The 22,557-nt window shown below is 41.3% G+C and overlaps 1 protein-coding gene across 2 annotated transcripts in view; it reads right to left on the minus strand.

Annotated features, from left to right (window-relative positions):
- Positions 1-22,557, minus strand: part of LOC148027489 (sphingoid long-chain bases kinase 1-like) — a 67,052-nt gene that overhangs the window by 1,272 nt on the left and 43,223 nt on the right. For both annotated transcript variants that reach the window (XM_087689210.1, XM_087689209.1), the window contains exons 5-8: positions 16,376-16,413; positions 11,940-12,086; positions 4,006-4,105; positions 157-1,118 (exon numbers count right to left, since the gene is read on the minus strand). In XM_087689210.1, the coding sequence (XP_087545336.1) occupies positions 157-1,118; positions 4,006-4,105; positions 11,940-12,086; positions 16,376-16,413 (1,247 nt within the window). The remainder of the gene's footprint in view (positions 1-156; positions 1,119-4,005; positions 4,106-11,939; positions 12,087-16,375; positions 16,414-22,557) is intronic.

Here is a 22,557-nt window from a genome sequence, read left to right on the forward strand (position 1 = left end):
TTGTGACATATATAAAATATATACATCATTTCTCTAAACAAATTATTTGCTTGCACCCAGACCTTTGTTCTTTGTGAAACATATAAGATATACCCATCATTTCTCTAAACAGATCATTTCAAGCAAAGCTGGAAACGTGATGCAAAGGTATTTCACCTTGGTGTACTCAACAAAAGGCAATGACAGATGACGACCAAACTGCAACAGAATCAAGAACCGAAGCAACTGGAAGCGGCCAACTTTTCGAACCATTAAGAGATCCAAAGTCCTGTCATCATGCTCTGCAGCAGGGGCCAGTTCTTGCGATGGCAGGCATTGAACAGTCTTGCATTGATGATTACATACCATGACTCCCAGAAAAGGACCTTGCTTCACTACCCATTTTTCATCCTCAGAAACCAGCCTACCATGCTTAAAGTGAAGCTGACCATCAGCTTCGGTATTCCCTTTGGAGTCCAATCCATTTTCTTGTGAATCCCACTTATTCCCTAGAGACATGGATATGTCATCTCCTGAAACTGGGTGTGATTCCCCAGGACAATCAACCATTGAGTAGTCCCAAGAGCCTCTTGAGCTTCCATTCCCTGAGCTGACTCCTGACCAGCCACGATCTATTCTCGACTTTGATCGTGTCCTTGGCCGTGGAGAGGGAGTTGTTGGACCGACAATAGAGTGATTTACTGCTATCGCTTCTTCTGCTCCAGCTTGCATAGATGCTCGCATAGAGGAAATGCGCTTTGACTTTGTGTCTAAGCCTCTGACATATCCAGATGGCTCACTATTGGCATCAGAGTTGCCAGTTGACACATCATGTTCAGACATCTTACCTGATCCCATCAATACCACTTCTGAAATCGGCAAGCCAGTACTTGCCATTCTAGTTCCTGATTCAATGTCAGCCTTCCGATCATATTTTTCAGTGGTGTCATCAAAATTGTTCACACCAAGATCAATATGAACTACTCTACTATCTGGATGTTCCTGGTGACTTTGACCTGGAGCTGGGAGATACTCGACCTCACAATCATAGCTTGGCAAGCAGAGGAACTTCAGGACACCAGCTACAAAGTATCGTAATGGTCCAAACCTCCTCTGATACTTTTGTGAGAGTTCCAGAACTGTAAAACAAACCACCACCACAGAAAGTTAAGTCTTTTCTCCTGATTTGCACAAAGGGAAGCCAAACAACACATTCCATACACACACTCATTTTTTGCAGAACTAAAAGTGGTGAAGCTACAAACTCTATTGGATCTAACAAAGCAGGTTTCACTTCAAATGACTGTAGTTCTCTCTTAAATGTGGAAGTTCAGTTATTACAGCTGCTTATCATTACTGGCTGTCCACATCCTTGCAATGCCCATATCTACCTAAGGCACAAGCATTACCTGCACCGCCTACCAAAAAATACAGTGCCATGTGTTGCACTGTATGTACCAAACAAAATACATATGTCATACAGACATTATGAATTTCTTATTCATGTTTTGCAGAAATGTGCTAGTTACCTGATCGATGTATAGTGAAGTCATCCATGTAATGTTTGACCCTTTTTTGAAAAGAAATAACTCACTAAATGCTTTCTCTAGCCAGAGTGAAGACATCCTCTCCTCCCATGTCCCTCCAGCATGTTGCCTGGCAGAGCTGCCAGAAGATAGCTGTGTAATCCTTGAAGACAACTCAACTGACAGGATGATGCTGAAACCTTACCTTAGAGAATCTGATACCTAGGGCCTAAAGCCTCTCAACTGGACGTGAGAACATGAGCATGGAAGCACCAACAAACTGACCACAATGTTCTGCATCCAAAACGTGGCGCTAGGCTCTAGCCTGTGAATGATCTGCAGAGCCACTTGCCAGATTACTTTGGTTGCACCTTCACAGACAATGCTGTCTGATTTGCATGGCTGGCATGACTGCTTCCATTCTCACCCATCTGAGAAAGCCAAATGACAACTGTCAGGACCCTAAAGAAGTAAGAAATTCTGTAAGATTGCCAGCTGCTCTAAAACTCACACTACATGTATCTTCATTATTTCCAAACTTCCCTTGATGGCCTCCATCTCTGCTTCTACGTGGATCAGCCAATCCATCACAGAAGTGCAAAATTTTGGCTGTGCAAACTGACCCACTGCTGGGTCCCACTGAGACCCAAAATGCACCGTATGTCTCTTTTTTACCTCCAAACTTCTCCCAAAACCATCTGCAACTCCTAACACCCACCACCCTCACTCCTGTGAAGGAATGTCCAAGATTCTGTGTTTTTTTCCTGCTTGGCCTCGACCACGTGAATCATAGACATCTCTATCACACCAATGATCTTCCACAATCAATCCTCCCTACCATTAACCACTGTTAGTTCAAGGATCTGTGTCCTCTACTTGGCCTCTACCATCTTAAGTCTGGACATGCCAATAATCTTATACAAGCCATCCTCCCTAAGACTCATCAATGCTACTTAAAGGAACTCAACAGGGTCTACTTGGCATCCACCATCTGAAGTATGGACCAGTCACATGTCTATTGCACCAAATAGCCATTCTCCCTGCAACAAGGTGACCTGCAAATACAGGTGGAATGGATCTCAATGGTCTGCTCCTTCCACAGGGTCCTTGATTTGATGGGGTCCTCCAATTTTGGTAGATTGGGCCAACCACATTGTGTATCAGGCTCTCAGGGTCTCTGCAAAATCACTCAGTCCATTTCGGCACACTTGGGAATATCACACCTTTATACCCACCCATTGCCTGAAAAAGGGCTGTCAAATCTAAAACTCTAGATTCTCTCATCGACTACCCTACTGTCAGCATCAGTCCAACAGGCCACCTGCTCCCTAGGGCAGGTTGGGCCACTGACTATCAGCTTCTCTACCTTTGGATTTTGGATCTGTAGTCCATTCTGTTAGGCAGGACCACTGTCCCATGTGCCATCAAACTTCCGTAACATTGAGAATAGATATTCTATGCCCCAAAATTCAAAACATCTTCTTTAAGTTCCAATATCATTGAAAGAAAATCAAACCTATGGGAGGCAAGAAACCAAGCAATGGCCAACAGCATTCATTAACCACCAGAGTTCTCCCTGCTACAAAGATCTTGGCAGCTGTCCCTAACTTGGTTTTCTGCTTAGCCTTAACCCTTTAGACATGCAGAGTTACGACTCTGTAAAATCTCATTTTTTGACTAGCAGCAAAAACATCAAATTCCGCACTTGAACTTCTCTGTGTGAAACAACTCTGTTTCCAGGTTTCTTTGCACAACATCTGCTTTCCTCCCTTACCCCTTCCTTTCTCCTGGTGCTGCTCCTCTCTTGGGCATTGAATGAGGCCTGGATGGTCACTATGTCAGCCTTTCTTTCTCTCTGCTCCAAGTGTGGTTAGTTACCCTTCAGATAATACAGACATCTAGCAGGCTTCAATGAGGAAGGCCTCTTTCAAAGTTAAAGAAATACCATGTAATCAACATAGTCCCTCAATGAAGGTGAACTGCCACGAAAATGTTAACTGGTTTGTCTTGGGAAAAAAAAATGTCAACTGGCTACAACAAAATAGGGCAATAGACCAAGCACAATTTATCATTCTTGAGGTGGTAACACTCTTTTATGCTCAAGAAAAGCATGGAATTTCATGAACACTATTAACAGGAAAATATGGCCTTCAGTCTCTACAAAGTGAAGGACTCATGCAAATAATTAATGTAAATACAAAAAAGCTGATGCCTTGAACAGAATACACTTTGAGCTCTTGAACATGACTCTAAGAAAATTTCAAGGCCACTACTGAATGTTCATATTGAGGGACAATTAGGAAATCCATACACGAGCAGGGGCAAAAGTAACAGAGGAGACTATGGCAGGACCAACAAGAAGCAAATCCTAGATGAGGCATACACAAAGATAAGAAAAGTGATGGATTCATAACATAAACGACAAACAGGCAAGCCTGCCTTAATCAAACTGCATGGTCATCTGTAAATCAAGCTACCAATAATGAATAGACATGCTTACCGTCACTCATAAAGCCATAATAGGCAACTGAGAGTCCCATATGAACATCACCAGTTTTCATCCACTCTACTGCAAAAATGTCCAAAGATACTAAATCCCCCTGTCAAAATAGAAAGTAATGAAAATTCATTCCAAACTGGAACCTTACAAAGAGAAAATCCAGAAAGTGATGTGTCTCATTTGCAAGCACAAGCACATAAATCCACATGTGCAACTACTGTTGTGATAACGGTACCTTAAAAGTATGTGATTCTCTCTCTCTCTCTCTCTCTCTCTCTCTCTCTCTCTCTCTCTCTCATCGTATGTTCTGATTAAGTAAATGTGCAAGGGGTAATGATGTCAGTTTGGTCAACATCACAAACCATAAGCATTGATAAAACACAGAAAATGGATTCATCATCATGCCCAACAGCAATCCAATCATATATGATTGCTATAGAAAAGGAAAGGATGATAGGGTCCAACAATTTGTCCATCTAGACACGCATCTGACTTAACACCATGGGAATCTAACAAAGAGCTATGTTGTCTCCTAAAGGAAGTGTTTGAGATTTATTTGACAGGCACTTTCTTGATGCCGCCAAACTAGGCATTTTGTCACTTCTTGAACCATCACGGTGGTGAAGAGCAGCAGGTAACTTGCATGGGCAGGTCAACAAGCAAAACACCTACCAAAAAACATTGAAAATATCATTTTTTCTTCAAAGGCAACTTGCATTTTGAGGCAGTTAAGAGATTGCGGGTTTGAAGGTAAGAGGTACTTAACATATAGCAAAGAGGATCTAGATGCAAATTGGCAAATGTTTCATGTAAATTCAACTCAAACACACATATCAGCTGTTTAAGCACCGCTGTCTTCAGCCTTGCCATCCATCGCTACCACCAACAGCATCACCTAGGTCCTTGCATCTCACCTCGAAAATCCCACCCTCTAGCTTCTCCAATAGACACTCCAACTTGTCAACTTGCCAGCATACCCTGCCACATCAAACCTCTAGTCATCGCGCTTGCTGCCCAGTACATGTGGCCACCCAATAAAAAAGAGCAACCTTATCAGTAAGTTTGCCACCCTCTACGCCACAACCAGTTCGCTTCCTACAGTGCAACTCATTGCACCATGTCTTGCATCTCAACCGCCGAGACCATGCTGCCACATCAGCAAACAAAACCACCAGGTTGCGTCGGTGCATTAACAAGACAATGATCTGATGCCCACTTGCCTTTCCACATCAGCATGCCATCTTGACCAAGTATTGCCGCATCAGCAGCAACTTCCTATGGAAATCTGACATGTTACCAAGGCCGTGACCTGATGATGGTGGTTGCTACTTTGGTCTTGGCCACTTACTCCTGCAAAGCTGACCATTGCCACTGCTAGCTGCAATCGCCCCATGTGCTGCCACCCTCAACAACCTATGTGCCACCCATCTGTGTTTCTAGGCCACCTAGGGTGTCTCCTGTGCTGCCAGCATCACCATTGTGCACTGATGACATCACTCTCAGGCTACATTGTGCTGACCCTATTCAACATTGAAGAAAAGTTGCTTATTTCCGGCAAAGTTATTGGGCAGTTTTCATCTACACCTACTGTTGTCTACTTTATCAAGGAATTTCTAGCCTTCAATCTCATTGTGCCAACAACACCGGTTATAATTATATCTACCTACGCATCTATTCTTCAAACCAGCCAGAAAAGGGTTACTGCTTCTATTTTGTCTAGCTTCAAGAGCAGCCAGCGACTTTTTTCACCAATGTTTTGGCATCCCCCTCTCTCAAGGTACCATATTCTCTCTCTTCATTGATTCCGAGCATATTATTTTCATGATCATTCATCACGACCACAACAATAATTTATTTGGTGCTGATGGCAAGCTCGAACACAGCAGCTATTTGATGCAGACTTAGAATGTGACATGTTCTTATAGCTAAAAATCTATGAAATATAGTTTGCGGCATCAAGCGAATGCCAGCTTCAGATACACCAACACCACCTTCTAGCTCCACATCAAGAGGTAACTCTCACGATGTCAAATCATCCTCATCTTCTATCGTGGCTTCCGCTCTAGAACAAATTTGATAGGGTGGTCATGACGCCCACATACATGTCCTTATAGCTCTATTGGTGAAGAGGCATCTTTCCCCATATCATGTCATGCAAGTCAACCAAGTAAGCACGGGACCAACTTGCCTCTTTTCATGAAGTGCACAATGAAGCTCACGTTGCTTATCCCGGCAAGCAACTAGAAGACCTTTGCATGGATGAACAAGGTCACATGGATGCTTATATTACTAGTATTAAAGATCTTCGAGAGTAGTTATTTAATATCGACGAAGTGGTATCAAATAATTAGATTGTTTCCAACAATCTTTTAGATTACCTCCTAAGTCATATTAGGCCTTTGACACTACTTTGAAGTTGGTAACTATGGGAAACCATGTCACACCTTTGGCCAGCTTGTGCCTCTTTTCCTTGCAAGAAGGACAAAGCCATCTCAATTGCAATGCTACTATGACGTTAGATCAAGCCTTTCCCATGTAACATTACGGAAGGCCACATCTCAAACTATAAACAAGCATTCTGGTAAAAAAATCAGCAGCTACTCATGCTAGTCATTCCTCTTCTTTCACATATAATGCTCCAAAATCCAGTTCTTCCCATGCTAGTACATCCTTGTCAAACCCTCGAAAAAGGTACTTCTTCAAAGCCAAAGAGGTGTACTTATTTTAGAAAGACGGGGCATGACATCATTGAGTATGGAAACTTTGAAGCATATTGCTTCAAAAAAGAAAAAGTAAATTGATGTTGGTATCACCAATAAGACTCTCAACTTCACCCAATACACAATTTATACTTGACCCAATGTCAATATAAACCATCTATTCATGATCAATGTTTCTCTATCTCTAATGGTGTTTCTACTTGGTTTTTGACAGTGGTGCCTATGAGCACATTACTTCTTCTTGAGAATTATTCACTTCTATTTCTCATGCACCAGAGGGGGACACAATTATGTATGCTAACAATGTCCCTTCTGTAGCTAAAGTCATTGGCCATGTGCAAGATACTATTATTTCTAACACTTTCATGGCATTGCAAGATATGCTTTATGTGCCACACATCAAGAAGAACCTTATTCCTTCTCAGGCATTGCAACTTCTAGCTTATGAGTGATTTTTGATGCTCCATAGTATGCATCTTGTGATGATTTGGTATTTTCTTCCATTGAATTGACCGGCACTCTCAATTCAGTTCAAGGCAACATATTTAAGATTTAGTCATAGATATCTCATATATTGATAATCAGCTTATTATTGGAATGAATGATGCCAGGTTAGTTAAATGTGTGTCATGGTGATAGATAACCCTAGCTTCGGCAATAGGGAACATTGGCAAAAGTAGTGATGGACAAGTACCAATGGGGTACCAAAGTCAAATCTTGGTCAAAGATATCCAATTCCCCTTGGAAAATGACTTTTGGTGTCATGGGGGCTACAAATTTAAAAGATTTAATGTTCTAAAATAAGGAGTGGAAAGTAGCATGTGCTCTCTTTGATGGTGTGGTCTCTTTACATCTCTAGGAGCTTGTTAAAGAGAGCAGGCTGTCTCATCATCTCCTCAATAATGGCTTGGTCAATCTAGTGAACTCTTGTAAATTGATCACCAAGCCCAAATAATAGCAGCAAATCTGACCTCAAAACCATTCCCAAGCCCTATACAACAGGTGTGTTGAAAAATCTAGTGAATGCTAGGCCCCATAGCCTACCATTACTAGGATTTATAGTCTAGAATCCCCATAGCAATAACTTCTTCCATGGCTCCTTGTTCGGTATGCAACCTCTACCTTTGGGAATACATACTATCATGAAGCTTAAAAGATGACTTCCTTTTTTTATCATTGCTGGTCTTTGTAGATGACTAGGTCTTTTATGAGCTTTGACAAAGTACCCATGCCTGCAATCAATTGTGCCTTGAATTGAGCACCGCAATCTTCTTCTTCTCGCAAATTTCTAATATCGTGAGGCACAAAAGTTCCAGTTTCGTGAACAAATCCAACATTTTCAATATAATGCCCATGCGGAAGGCCCATTCCATAATCGAGCAATGCATTATTCCATTGTATTCAATTTCTTCAAAGGGTGAGGCATTATCCTAGGTAGATTCTTCACTGCTTCAAGATATGTTTGCTGACTCATGTGGACAGCTGAGAACAATTTTGGCAAATCATTTGCAATTCTAGCATGCAACCAGGTAATTTTGGCTTGCAATCACATGCACAAGCCCATCTACTCAAAGGAGTTTATGTATCTCAGCACTGGAACCATGAAACCAGTCTTCCTTTTTGCATTAGTGTGGTGGAACCTTGAATAACACTGATTATTCCAATCCAAAAAGCAACTAAGAAATTGAAAAGTCAGCACTTCTATCATTTTGGACTGAATTGCCCTCAAGAAATTGAGATCAGCCAACACTAATCAGACCCAAAAAATGTCCACGCCCCTTGCAGTATTTCTTTTAGTTTTAGAAGTTTTTTTACAAATGGAATAGAGTGAAGCTCCAAGAGATTGGAGGCCCATGCCATGAAAAAGGAATACATCCAAGCTCCCTCACTCCAAGACTCAAGGAATAAATTCAAGTTTCTTAAACTCAAGTTTCCCAATCCTTAGCAAATTAGCCACAATCCCACACAATAACAAATCGACAAGAATTAGTATAATTCTGTATAAGCTATCGATACAAACCACACATGTCAAGGTCCAAAATAAGAGACTATGTAGAGAGTTTCAATAAGTCACTCAAAAGTCTTGTATGACCAAAGTTTTCTCAGCTGGTGGCTCTGTGAGTGTGTGTCCTATTTATGGCCTGTAGAATGTGTGAGTTGTGCACTCACTTGGCCTATTCGATGGCCACCCTGTTCCTTTATTGACCATCCAATGGCCGACTATGGTTGGGATATTTTTCTCTGTGCTATATATAGTGCTCCACCCTTTGTTACTTATCATTCAAATTGATTGGTGGAGACTGACAGAAAGTGCTGTGAGCTCAGAGGTTCATGGTCAAACTGTTGTACTGATTCTCTGTTTAATGTTTGTGCAGGTGCTGTTTACTGCTCTGCTGTGTCCTGTTTCTTGCTTTTTGAGGCTGAGCTCCTGTCCTCTCATGTGGTGTCAGCCAGCTGACATGCAGGACAATAAGGCACTGCTGTAGCAAGCTGTTGCTACATACCTGCATTTCATGCCTCCATCCCCTGGAAAAACGTGTTTTGTGCCCTACATACCTGTGTTTGGACTGCTGCCCACAAATTTGATGCCGCCCTGCCATGTGGACTGTCTATCTCCTCTGTCTGGTGCCTGTATCAGATCTGTCCCGCAGTAATTATGTCAGTCCCAATCTCTGTTTTGACTGTTTGATGCAGTGTTTTGAGTGCCTGCTTTGCATTTGACTGTTCTACCTCTTAATGGACTCATTGCAGTAATCTGGTCTATCTCTCACTGTTTCATCAACCTGCCTGTCTTTATTCCTCTTAGATACTTGTGTTTTGGCTGTTGGCTGTGTGAATAAACTGATTTAACGCTGAGCAACTGTTGTTCACATGCTTTATAGCTGTTTGAACTGTTGTGAGCTTGTTATTATGTGGTGAAACATTCAGTGGCTCTGGTAACTCTATATAACTTTGACAATGAACTACACATATCCTATGACATATTAACTTTAAAATTTTTGGGCTCCTTTGATAGTTTTATCAAGTAGATCTAGTTATAAATGGTTTACAAAAGAGTGACAATGAGGAGCCAATAAAGTGGCACTGAAGGATGCATTGTTTTAAGGTAGCATCAAAGTAATCATATGTGGCTTCAATCTAGGCTTTCACATCTTGTTCAACTTTGGTTCCTTCTATGTTGAACTTCAGCAATGTGTTCTGCTTTAGGAGAGACTTCTTCTCTTGAAGCTCTTTATAGGTGTTATCCATCCTCACGGTCTGAATGATTCTAGATAATGCACAAGTCAATGCTTTCAGGTTCAAAAATTTAGGAATTTAAGCCTTCCTCTTATGCTCACTTTAATAACATGTCCTCTACTCCTCTTTCTCCATTATGTTCTTGCATATCACCATCTCTATCTTGGAATTTCTATTTGATGAGCCTGTGTCTCTCTCACCTTGGCCTAACATTATTTCTCTCATGCACACTCTTTGGACTGAGTATACTTGGGATAGGGTTGACCACCTCAGCTGCATGTTATTTGCCTTATGCTTGGACTATGTTCCCAGCCTTGTGGACATGCTCTGTGCTGTTTCTAGAGGCTTCCCCAAAGGATGGTGGTTTCTAGCATTCTTGGTCATCAAGGTTCCTTGATTCTTGCTCTTCGATGGCGACCTACCTATGCTTCACATATGAGCTGGTGTTACGTTTTCTAGGTGGTGGTTGTGCAAACATATTAATGGTGGTGATAGATACAACTTGTGACAAACGCCATGTTCCTTAGTGGCATGACTAGGTCTGTTGTATCAGCAAACAAATGCATGCTACACCGACCCTTTTGACTCCTCGAGCTGTCGTGGTGACCTCCATGGTAGAGAGGGATGACTACATCTATGGCATGCCTAAGCAAGTCTCGCTCCTTTGATACTTGGTGCTGCTTCCTCCAATGGACATCTTGGCTAGTGGGGTTCATTGGCCATCATGTTCCTTTATAAACTGAAATATATATGTTACCACTTAATCTTGGATAGTAGACACCCAATTGGCCCCTTGCAGTGTTTTTTAAGCTTGAATTGCATTTGGAAGAAGTAAATTGAGATCGCTCCAATCTCCTTCGCTTTTCAATGACTCTTTGCTATCATAAATGACCAACAAACCTTCTTTTCTGTTTGCCCCTTGATTCATCTAGGGATTGGCCTTTAATTGGTCATTGGCTGGTCAAATTTAGCCCCAAATTAAATTGCGATGGGCTGATCTCTTGGAAACACTAAAGTTGCACAATTCCCAGCAATCGTTCCAAGTGCTAGGTGGCCAGTAAACCCTAATTTTTGCTGTAAATTAGGTTTTACATGAGCAAGGATGAGACAAAATGTGAGGAGAGAGAAATTTTACAATTTCATCACTAAAAACTAACTAATTCTGTTATTGGCCTAAAAAGAGAACGCTTCTAATGCTATCGCCCAATGTCAAGGACCCCAATAATTGTTGTCGCTAGCCAAGATGGCTGTTGCCTGCAACCAAACAACCTCTTGGTGTTAGTCACCTTCTACTAGGCTGCTCCTTGTTGGCTACAAAGTCTCCAATCGACTGGAACTTGCTGAAAAGCGTGCGCGCACGCGCACACACGCACGCACTCGCTCACTCACACACACACACACACACACACTCTCTCTCTCTCTCTCTCTCTCTCTCTCTCTCTCTCAGCCTCCACCAAGCTAGAATGAGCTCCCTCTAGCCTCCAACAGCCTTTTCTCTACTTGCATGGGAAAGTTTTGCAAAGTGGCAGCCTTCCTAATCCATTTTTCAGTAATTTTGCCATTGACACGCACTGGCATCTCAGTCCTTGGCTCAACATTATGAAATAACTGCCTTGAAGAACACATGCACCTCACATTTGCACATTTGACTAACAAGTAAATCAAATGCTAAGCAAAGCATAAAAATTTCACGTCCCCATTACAACTACTGTGTGTTTGTGAAAGAATACAAATATAACTTAGATACAGACACTAGAAACAGTGGGAGTACACATACATACACTTTAAAAAATGCCCATGTATAGCAGTAGAAAGTTTTCGAGGAATTAAAACCCACAACCGTTGTATCCAAGAACAATGAAAGGAAATTATTTGAAGGTCAGTCCCACACATATACACACACAATTTTGCGCATGGCATGCAAACATTTGCACATGATCAACACCAACAAATTTGTCCACACGCACACATGAATACCTTAACTATTGCAACAGCAGCTGAAGCAGGATCTCGAATCCCAAAAACTGTCCAAATCAGAGAGTTATCAGAGCCTGCTGGAATAATACCAATAGGTATTGCCCTTGACTGCTTGGTATTTTCTCTGCTTAAAAGCCCATTTAAAACCTGTATAAAACATAATCAATGCCATCAAATTTTACAGAAGCCAAGCTATTAAATATACTGGCAACCTGCCAACAAGTAAGCAAAACAGAAAATTAGCAGGACAGTTTGTAGATCAATAATCCTGTTCTCTTTTTGCATCATTCTTATCCTTGCAAGCATTCAATGCAAATCTCCCTATAAATGTTTAAATAAAACCATTAGAGCCATCTTTGATCAGTAGTTCAGCTCCTGATTGATCTTTGAGAATCTTGGAAACCTACAATAGCTCCAGGTTATTTGCCAACATCTAACCCCCCTCCCTGACAAGTCACTGTTTTGCTGAAGCTCCCATCACTTTAAATGGAAATTACATTCAGAACTGATAATCTCACTCAAATTCTCAATATCTGTTTGCAAAGTGCCATACATCCATTACCATTACCAACTTGACATGGTATTGATGGCATTCTTAAACTTCTCACCATATAAGTTTTGGCATCAGTTATCTGGATCATGTATTTTATTTTTCCAAGAAACGATGCAAAAAACAGCACCACAGTTGAAAAACAGCACCACAGTTGAAAAATACAGTTGAAAAAACAGCACCACAGTCGTAAACAAAACCATTGGTTAGCATATGAGCACTAGGCTTACTCCAGATTAGACTGTCAACAAACATTGTTCCTAACAGTGGCTAGCTTGGGATTCTCCCAATCCCTTTCGGTATTTCAACTCCCCTTGCTGTCCAAAGTGACCAGGAAATCTTCAATCTATTTTTCCCCTTTATTCGGGCACTTAATTGGCCTTCACCCACTTCATAGACGATGGAAATTCCCAAAATTCAATGGTTGGCTAGTCCTCCACCTGAATTCAACTGAAATTCATCTTCAGCCTTGTTGAATCCAAGTCTTGGAGCTTCCAATTTTTGGCACGCTTCCGAAGGCTATTGCTAAACCCTAATTTTGTGCTGTAAATTAGGGTTTATAGAAGAGAAATTTGCAATTTCTCAGCCTCCAAGGGTCCAAATGCTGAGATCTTCGGAGCAAGGTTGTGAAATGGCTGGGAGATGAGAGGGAAAGCTGTAGAAAGAGAAAATTCAGAGTTTGGTTGCGAAGAATGACTGAAAATCAATCAAGTGCAGCTACTACCCTACCACAACAGCATGTAGATGCAAAGAACTGAAGAAAATCAGTCATTTACTGCTGCTGCCCTGCCTCAACAGCCTGTAGATGCTGTCTCCTGCTGTTGATTGATCTTCTTTTGCCCCTGGTTGCCTCAAAGGTCCTCCAATGGCTGCTAATCAGACCATAGCCTCTCCTTCCTCTCTCTCTTGCAGGCTAAATTTATAGAAATGCCTCTCTCCCGCCTCTAAAGAAGTTTTTCAGTCTTGCATGGGCATTTTTCACAAGTGACAACCTTTCCAAATGGTTTTTCCAACATTTTTCATAATTAAATATTAATTTTCAGTCTTAAAATACTGAAAATTAATCTAATAATTATTTCAATGCCCTGAAATAATCTGATTGGCCAATAATTAAATTGGCTAGGCAACTTCCATTCTTGAGTGTCTCTGCGTCATCTTTGACGGATTGGCCTTAGGTACCATTAAACGCCACTTCTCTAGTGTCACCAACTGACACTTATGGCCAAATGGATAACCTAGGCCAACAACTGACACTAAATACCACCAAGTACCTGTGTGGCATAACTTATAGCAACTTTTGTCTTTGACATCCCGTGATTTTTTCGGGTCTCGGGCTCGTAAATTTACTTTAACCTCAGTTGCACCTCACATGTGCATCATTTACTTAATCATGTAATTAAAAATTAATCCACATGTTAAGTGAGATTTCAAAAATACATGTTCTCATGACATTATCCATATGATGGACTGACCTTTGACATATCTGGAGAACATGGAATCACAGTTGCCAGGGTTTTCTGAAATGGGAGGTATGAAATAGATTTTATAGGTTTCATGTGAGTTTCTGAAACATTAGAAACACATATCATTTGAGGTGGTAAATAACTACGTAACAACATAAACATATACAATATGACTTATGTGACATAGCTAACAGAGATGAATGATAATTCATAATTCTACCCTATACAAATGAACATTTAAAATACATTGATATTTAAATGCATTCTAGTCCATTATCCATCATCAACATTACGTTAAATATAGAAAACACATAGATGGACAACAACTCAAACAAAATCCTTGCTATCAATACCAACGATTAATAATAATCCATGTCAATGTATCAAATGAAGCCATCATAAACGTTAATTACAAAAGTTCAAAAACTTTTTTAGGGTAGGGCTTTTTCTTTTGAAGTTTAAACTAGTCGTTTGATGTGTTTATGAAACGCCCAAATATAAAATGACTTTTCTATCATTATGAAATACTTTATTCAACTACAAGCATCCATGGTCATATTGTTAAGTACAATATAATTATTGTGGCAGGTAGGTTCTATGGTTTGTGAACATGTCATTCTCCAAGATGTCATCACTCCATGGATAGAGATTATAATAGACTTGAATGTTTTGTCTTCTTATTGCCAATTACTGTGTGGGATATTATCATGTTTTCTTAGGTGTCTATAAGGCTATCATATGTTGAGGCTTTCATTTGCTAGCCAAAACAGCCTTCATGGAAAAGAGTAAAAGCAGGCTATCTCTGACTACTTGACCAAAATGGCTTACACAGGCTCTTGGACTAAAGCCGAGGATAAGTAATGTGGAGAGCAATCATGTGTCTCGTATAAGCAAATGGCCATTTTATGGAAGTTGGCATCCATGAACTGATGGACACACATCAAAGCCCTAGTTTGTAAATATTTGAGATGGCAAATTGCAGATCTTCATGGAGGATCTCAAGTTGATGAAAAAATCTCAAATTGGACCACCTAGCCGATGAGTGCTGAGTTATATTATGCAGCCTTCTAGGCCTGTTAAACTGACGCGAACTTGTTGGTTTTGATTGGCTGCAAGGACTCTATCATGCACTTTAGGGTGTTTGTCTAACACTACAGAAAACATTTCACAGTGTATTGATATGATTTTGGCTGTGATGTGGGTTTGCAGATGCCTTCACTCCAGTTGTATTCATTGGACATTGCTAGTCGCTAGCTTCTGAACTGGTCCCAAGCTAATGCTTGATCAGGAAGACTTTCCTAGAAATTTCTTAGGCTCACTGAAGGAGGATTTGATACAAGCTCGAGACGAGTACCTAATACAAGTGCCAATCCCAGGCTCATAGAGGATAAATTCAGTGATGAGCTAACAACTGTACTGGGTATTCGTGCTCTCAAGCAATCCAGATTGTCCCTAACAGTAGTATCAAGAGCTCAAAACTTATTACTTTCATCACAGTAATGAGAGTAACAAGCCCGATAAAAACCAAGGATCCCTAATTAATGACCATAAAACCCTGGGCCATCGACTAGCTAAAGAACCAAAATTACTTGCACACGGCATTTGAAACCAGCGGTCCAACATAAACAATGAGCGCCAGCACCCCAACGGTAAGAATTGACCTCAGTATGCTGGTACACTCAGAACATAATGATCAGAAATGGGGTAATAGAAATGTAAATGTAAACTGTACAAGAATGGAATGCAAACACCAGTGGAAATGAAAGGAAAATGGCACACGTTTGAAGCTTCAGGGAACTATAACTCAAAATCACCCATGCGATGCATAGCATTTCTTTATACAAAGTACATAAGTGCCATGATAAATATAACAGCAAAGTAAAACTAGTGAATCAATTGAAGATCGTTACCAATTATCAATGCAAATACTAGGCTGGTAAGCAAGTAAGAATAGATCCTAGAAACTTTATCCCAAAATGCCTTATGCAACTTGAACAATTGTGGACCACATCCTCACCCAAAAAAACACAAAGACAATGCAGTCCCCTCTTTACTCCTCTTCGACTTGAAGGACAAGGAACAAAAGTCCCACATAGATGTTGAACCCAGCTAGATATTACGTCGTGAAGGCATGAAAGAAACATGGAATAGGTCATTAAGCACCCTCAAAGTTAATCAAGAAGGCAGATCAAATATGAACCCACATTCTAACACATAATTAGGTAATGCACAGGAACAGAACATGGTTGTGTCATTACGTTTTACTCTCCACAAAATAGCAGCCCATTTTTTAATTGAGTTGCCATTTCACAAAGTGCCCATTCCTCTTTAGATCCACTCTCTGTTTTGAAAAGGGCCCTTTTTAAAAAGGCATTTTAATTATTAATATCAATGCGTAACAACCAATGCCAAAATCAACACACCTCATTGATGATGCCATCGCCTCCCACACATATGATGCCTACAAAAGCAAAAAAGCATCAAGCATTAATCCAGACCTCAAAAACATACAAAATTTATAGGAATACCATTGGAGGCCGCAATTTCTTTAGCAAAACATTCAACAATACTCTTTCTCTTTCTCAACCAAAAGACAGAACAACAACAATGTGAAAGCACTATCTAATAATCTATTGCACGCTGAGAACAAACTGAGAATTTGTAATTTGGAGTACACATGAGTGTCTCAATACCTAGTCTCATAACATTTCTTATTATGAACGACTACTACATTGAAAGAATTTCAAGCCAACAGACCAACATCACAAGCTTTTGGAAAAGGCCCAAAAGAACCCCACATGTAAGAGCAACAAATAAGTGAATGAAACTGAAAACAATTTGAGACCTGTATATGCAAGAGGAGATGTTTGTTGTGAGCTTTCGATAGACTTGTTTTGATCTTTATATGAAAGAGGAGATAATTGCACTTCACCTTTTACATGCTTGGAACACCAAATTCATTTCAAACCTGGAAAAGCGTTTTGAAAGACTAGAAAAGCTTAATATTAGGTATGTACCATCCAAAGTGGCTTTCAAAACTTGGTCTATAAAACCTTAACCATGCTATAGTCCTGCTTCAGCAGGATAGACAAGGGAAGTCGTCATACATCAAAAGTTTCAATAACTTCAACATAAGGGCACCTTTGCAAGAGAGCTGTACGTATACTCTTTCCATAGAGGAGGGGCAATGAGAGGGATGAAATGAAATGAAATGATGCACTAACATCTGTAAGACACCAAAATGACCTATGAATCAGCACCACTGCAGCCATTCACAGCAGGCATCATCTTCTGGAGCAGTGTTTGGATACATGATTGCTGCCTTGGATCAGATCAGAGCTGAATCTCTGAAAAGATTAACGATGCCTGATTGCTGGTTCCATGCAAGAAGTACGAGTAAGGGCACGCGCACACACAGAGCGAGAGAGAAAGAGAGATTCCATTTCATTTTCTCAGATTCTGGGGCTGCTGGCATATTTGGGTCACGCACAACACGTTCCCTTTCAATGCTACCTCAAGTATCCAGAATTATGTTGCCAAGCTTAAAGGGCTTCCTCAGTAACAACTTGATCTTATTCAGCATGCTGACACTTTGTCTGCATAGGATTTAGGGCCTCGGCGTCAGGTGCTCTCTACAGTAAGCCTACCCTAATTTTTGTACTCTCTTGGTGTTCCTTCCCATGTTACTTGTAAAAGACAGTTAAGTTTACATACAATGGCCTAGAGTCGTTCTACGTCATGTAATCTTGTACTTTTTTTGTAATTAATACAACTAACTATTACGAAAAGAGAGAGAGAGAGAGAGAGAGAGAGAGAGAAGAAAGAAAGAAAGAAAGATATATTAACGTCTACATAAGGCCAATGTGGCCTATGAGACAAAATCCAGAGTTCATCCATGTCTAATGCCATCTCATCAGTAAGGTAAAGATAACATTACAAATAAGTGGGTGGCCTATGAAACAATACTGAAAATAACTATACAATGGGACTATACTAGGGTTGAACCATGTGTAGTGTTGTTCCATCAATAGAAAAGGAAAGGAAAGGAGAACCAGATCTGATAGAACCATCTACAAAAGTGTGGTGGAGACTATGGGCTGTAGCTGATCTCAAGATCTGCACATGATCTCAGCTATGATGCAATCCCTAGCTGCTTCACTGATATGCCTAGTGGTGAGTCTACGGTGTCTCGTGATAATGGCTCTAATCCAACTATGAGGTGGCCTCCTCGAACGTGGTCTTGGTAGACGGGTCGTCGTGCTTGAAGAAGGGAAATGGCTCTATCCAATGTGACTCCACATTGTGGCCTGTAAAGTGTCTGGCGGGGTGGCTCTGTCTCTGCTAGGCTCGTAGTGTCAGTAGGGTCGGATCTGCACAAGAAGTCTATCACTGCTCTCTGTGTGTGTCCCTCTGGGTGAGTTGGCCTCCTATCTCACAGTAGTGCGATTCGATGCCTCTCAAGCTCTAGGAGGAAAAGACCTAGGCATCTATGGCCCTCGTACTCCATGACGCGACGAAGGGGTCCAAAACCATCACAGAAGAGGCAATGGTACCGTCCTCGTATGTCATAGTATACTGTGCATCTGCATATGTAGTGCTCCTCCGTCTCAAGCTCTCGACCACAAAGCTGGCAAGTCCTATCCTCTGCTAGGGTATTTATCCATCAGCCTGTCTCCATTTGAAGCCAATGTGAGGAGGTGCGAATCTGCCCGATAGCAACCCGTACGCTATGGGAGAGATGGGTGTCCATATATGTTGGCCGAATAATGAAACCATCATCAAAGAGACACAAGAAATGACTCTTGTAGAACTCCATCCTCGATCCTAGAGAGAGTGGTGGATGGATCCATGTCCTTGCTGTCCTAATCCTCAAGATATTAGCTCTAATCACCTAGTTCAACTCTGATTGGCTGAGAGAAAGTGTAGGGCAGTCAAGGCTATAATCCAAAGGTGGAAGACCGTCAATATCCACAGTCAATATCCAAACCATGTAGGCTCATTTAAATAGCCATCTGTGAAAACCAACAGTTCTTCTCACCTCTTGCTGCTAGTTGTCTAGATGAGGTTAGTGCCAATCTAGAGTATCTATGGTGTGGAAGTTCCCATAGTCTATGCCAAAAAATCACTGCCCTGAAGAGTGCCTCCGTAACTATAGGTGTTGCCCCTAGCTCTGCTCTGAGAATGGGATGTGGGGTGGAGGGCTTACTCCTAATCATACGTGCTATCATCATGATCAATGGCCTTTCCATGCCATCCCAACCATCATAATAATCCCTCTCTACTCCAATTTGATCAATGACTGGACTAAGACGCTTGTGGTACAAGCTGCAACCCCATACCTCTGCTCCATATAGTAATGTAGGTGTGACTAGGGTGTCAAACAACCAAAGTTTGGTACAGGGCTCCTGGAGCTGTATGTGAGCACGTTGACTCTCGAGTGCCCAGAGAGTTGCGTATCCACGTGCTAGACGTGCCTCTAATGCCCCTCTCAACGAAAAACGTGGGCGAGAGAAGGTGACTCCCAAGTAGACATATTCCCTCACATGCTCTCCAGTATGTCTCCCCCAAATGTGAACTGGTACATAGATCTAGTCACCCATGTTGCTGAAGTATTGAAAACCATTGTTTTAGTCTTCCCAAGGTTCACTATGAGGTCTTTATCTCTACAGAAGATGTGCAAAGCATCTAGATGGCACTGCAATCCATCCGGTGAATCTGAGAAATGAGAACAATATCATCTGTATACAATAATATCGGTATCAGCACCCCTACCAGGCTGGCTCTAGCTCCTCCTCCTCAGTCTATGCAATCAGACACTTTATCTATGTATAGACCAAACAATGTGGGTGAAAGTGGACATCCTTGTTTCACTCGTATTGTCAATCCTCTCTGATAGCCCCCCAGGTGCTCGTACATGACCTGTCACTACCTCATATAATGCATAGACACCCCATCATATACCCTCTGGTACTCCAATGTCCTACAATCTCTGCATGATGCGTGTATGAGGCACTGTATCAAAAGCTTTGCAAAAGTCTACAAAGCAACAATAGATCCTCTTGTCTCAGGCTCGATCCTCCTCAATAATGGCTCTAAGTGTGAGAATATGGTCTAGCGTGGTATATCCTCGTCTAAAACCTGCATGTCCTTGTGCTCTCTTGCCTTGCATTTCAGCCCACTCACTGAGTTCATGCTCCAATATAGATCCATATATCTTGGCCAAAGTATGTGCTCTCTTGCCTTGCATTTCAGCCCACTCACTAAGTTCATGCTCCAATATAGATCCATATATCTTGGCCAAAGTATGACCGATCATGATAGTCCTGTAGTTGCAAGAAATCAAGGGATCACCACTTTTAAATAGCAGAATTATAGTATTGTCTAACCAACTCATAGGAAAACCTTCACATACTGCTCTATTGAACATATGTGCTAATATGGGTGCTAATATGTCACAAGCATGTGAGAAATGTTCTGCTACTAGTTCATCTTCACCCTGTGCCCTCCCATTTTATAATCTATAAATTGCATCCCTAACCATTTTCCATGTGAAGAAAGACCATTGTGTTGGCCTACAAGCTTGTGGGGGCTGCATAGGTGGCTGTCCTGGCAAGTTATACAGCTGTCTCCCATAGCCAAGCCAAGCATCTAGTGATGTAATCTGTATGGGGGGCTATCTTTCATGAAGCATCTTCCATGCGCTCTTGCTATCCCACCCCAAAAATAGTTGATATATCTCTGCTTTTTCTTTCGCTAAGTAGTCTTGTTTCTTCTTCCGCACAAGGCATTTGAAGAACGCCTTTGCTTGGCGATGTGTCTAAGTGCCTAGCTCTACTTCTCTCTATGAGAGAGCACGAGTGACTACACTCATCATCATACCAGCTATTTTGGAAAGTAGTAGATCGCGTGGGTCTATATCGGGGCAAGGCATGTGGGAATGCATACATGGCTGATCCATGTATGGCCTCTACTAAATCCCTTGTACATTCTTCCAACGATCTACTAAAGTCCAATGTATGTAAACTGGTTTGCAAAGAACCACTGCAGATGTGTGAGGTATCTTTTGTAAAGTAGTATTTGGGATGTTTAGGGAGGCATGGTGTTTCATGTTTCATATGTACACAAGAGAGCATGAGTGTCAAAATAGCATGATCTGTTGCTATGCCAATTGGTCTCTTAGATATCTTAAAGTTTTGGATGTCTGGTATCAATGCTGGTAAGCCTATCAAGTAGTCCACAGTACTTGCCCCTCCTTTGTGATTCCAACATGTCAAATTGTCAGATCCTCGCCATTGTCGCAGACCATTAAAGATGGCTAGTCTATGTGCACTTCCCAAAGTCAATAGGTGTGTCCCATAGATACTCACTTCTTTATCTTGGACTCTCCTGCGTAGATCTATTTCATCTATGTCGATCTCTTTGAACATGGCATTATCATGCATATAAAAGTCACTCTGTCTATCTCCAATGCGTACATTGAAATCTCCTACTGATGATATGTCCCCAATGCTAGCATATCTCATGATATCCTCATAGGGAGAAAAGTAGCATATTGCGATGAATATATCCCGTGGTCTTCCTGCATGTATCCCAATCCATAAATATCGTGCATCATCATCTCTTTTCATTACTTGCACTATCCCTTTGAGGTCTTCCCGGTATAGTATGGGCACACCTCTAGAACCCCTAGTGCTTCCTGGTTTTCTAGCTGTTGGATAAACTGCACTTTCCCACCTGTATCCTCACATGTCTGGTAGTCGACTACCTTTACATTGGTGTATTTCTATGTGCATTGCTATATCTATGTTTCGGAAGCTATCTTCAAAGTAACCAACATCCAAGCGTAGGGCTCCATTACAATTCCATATTGATATCTGAAGTGTCTCATAGGCCTCGTACCGTCATGAAGTTCTTTTGTCAATGATGATGACTCGTCCATCCTGCAAATAGTCCACTTTCCCTCTTTGCAAGCCTCCAATACCTTAGGCATGTATTCTCTGCGATGCGTTATTTGTGCTAGGTAAGGTCCTCATCCAAATAGATCTTCTTACCCTTGAGGGCTCTCCTCTTGGAGAGGAAGGCCTTTTTTTTTTCTCTCTATGTTTCCAAAGCGAAGAATTAGAGCCTTGGACTTAGAGTCCTCTTTTCCCACTCTCCAAGCTCTGACGATAGGTACATCTGAAGCCCCAATTGTCAACAAGTGTCTTAGCATCTTCCTGTGGGCTACTCTTCTCCTCCCATCCTACTACCCGTACATGTAAAACCTAGCCCGTCTCCTAGCCTCTTCTTTCAAGGTAGCATTCATTACTTCAGTCTTGTTCATTGATGTTCCCTTATTCTTTTTTACTACCTTAATCCATGGGTTGGCTCTATCTGCTTCTGTGTTGTCTTTGCCACTTCTGCCCATGAGTGAACCTCCCTTTCACATGCATTCAAAGCCTCTTTCTCTTTTTGTAATTCTTCTTGCACGTTCATTTCTTTTTTCTTAAATGTATTCGACTCTTCCCCCAATTCTAAGATTTCAGATTTGTAGGCATCTACAACTTTCAGCATTTCAGTTTTCAACGTGTGCATTTTCAACTGCATTTGTGCATGTAAGTCATTC

This window comes from Lygodium microphyllum, chromosome 12 (assembly GCF_053477565.2).
Source record: "Lygodium microphyllum isolate KBCC chromosome 12, Lygodium_microphyllum_v1.1.10, whole genome shotgun sequence".
In the NCBI taxonomy this organism is placed as follows: Eukaryota; Viridiplantae; Streptophyta; class Polypodiopsida; order Schizaeales; family Lygodiaceae; genus Lygodium; species Lygodium microphyllum.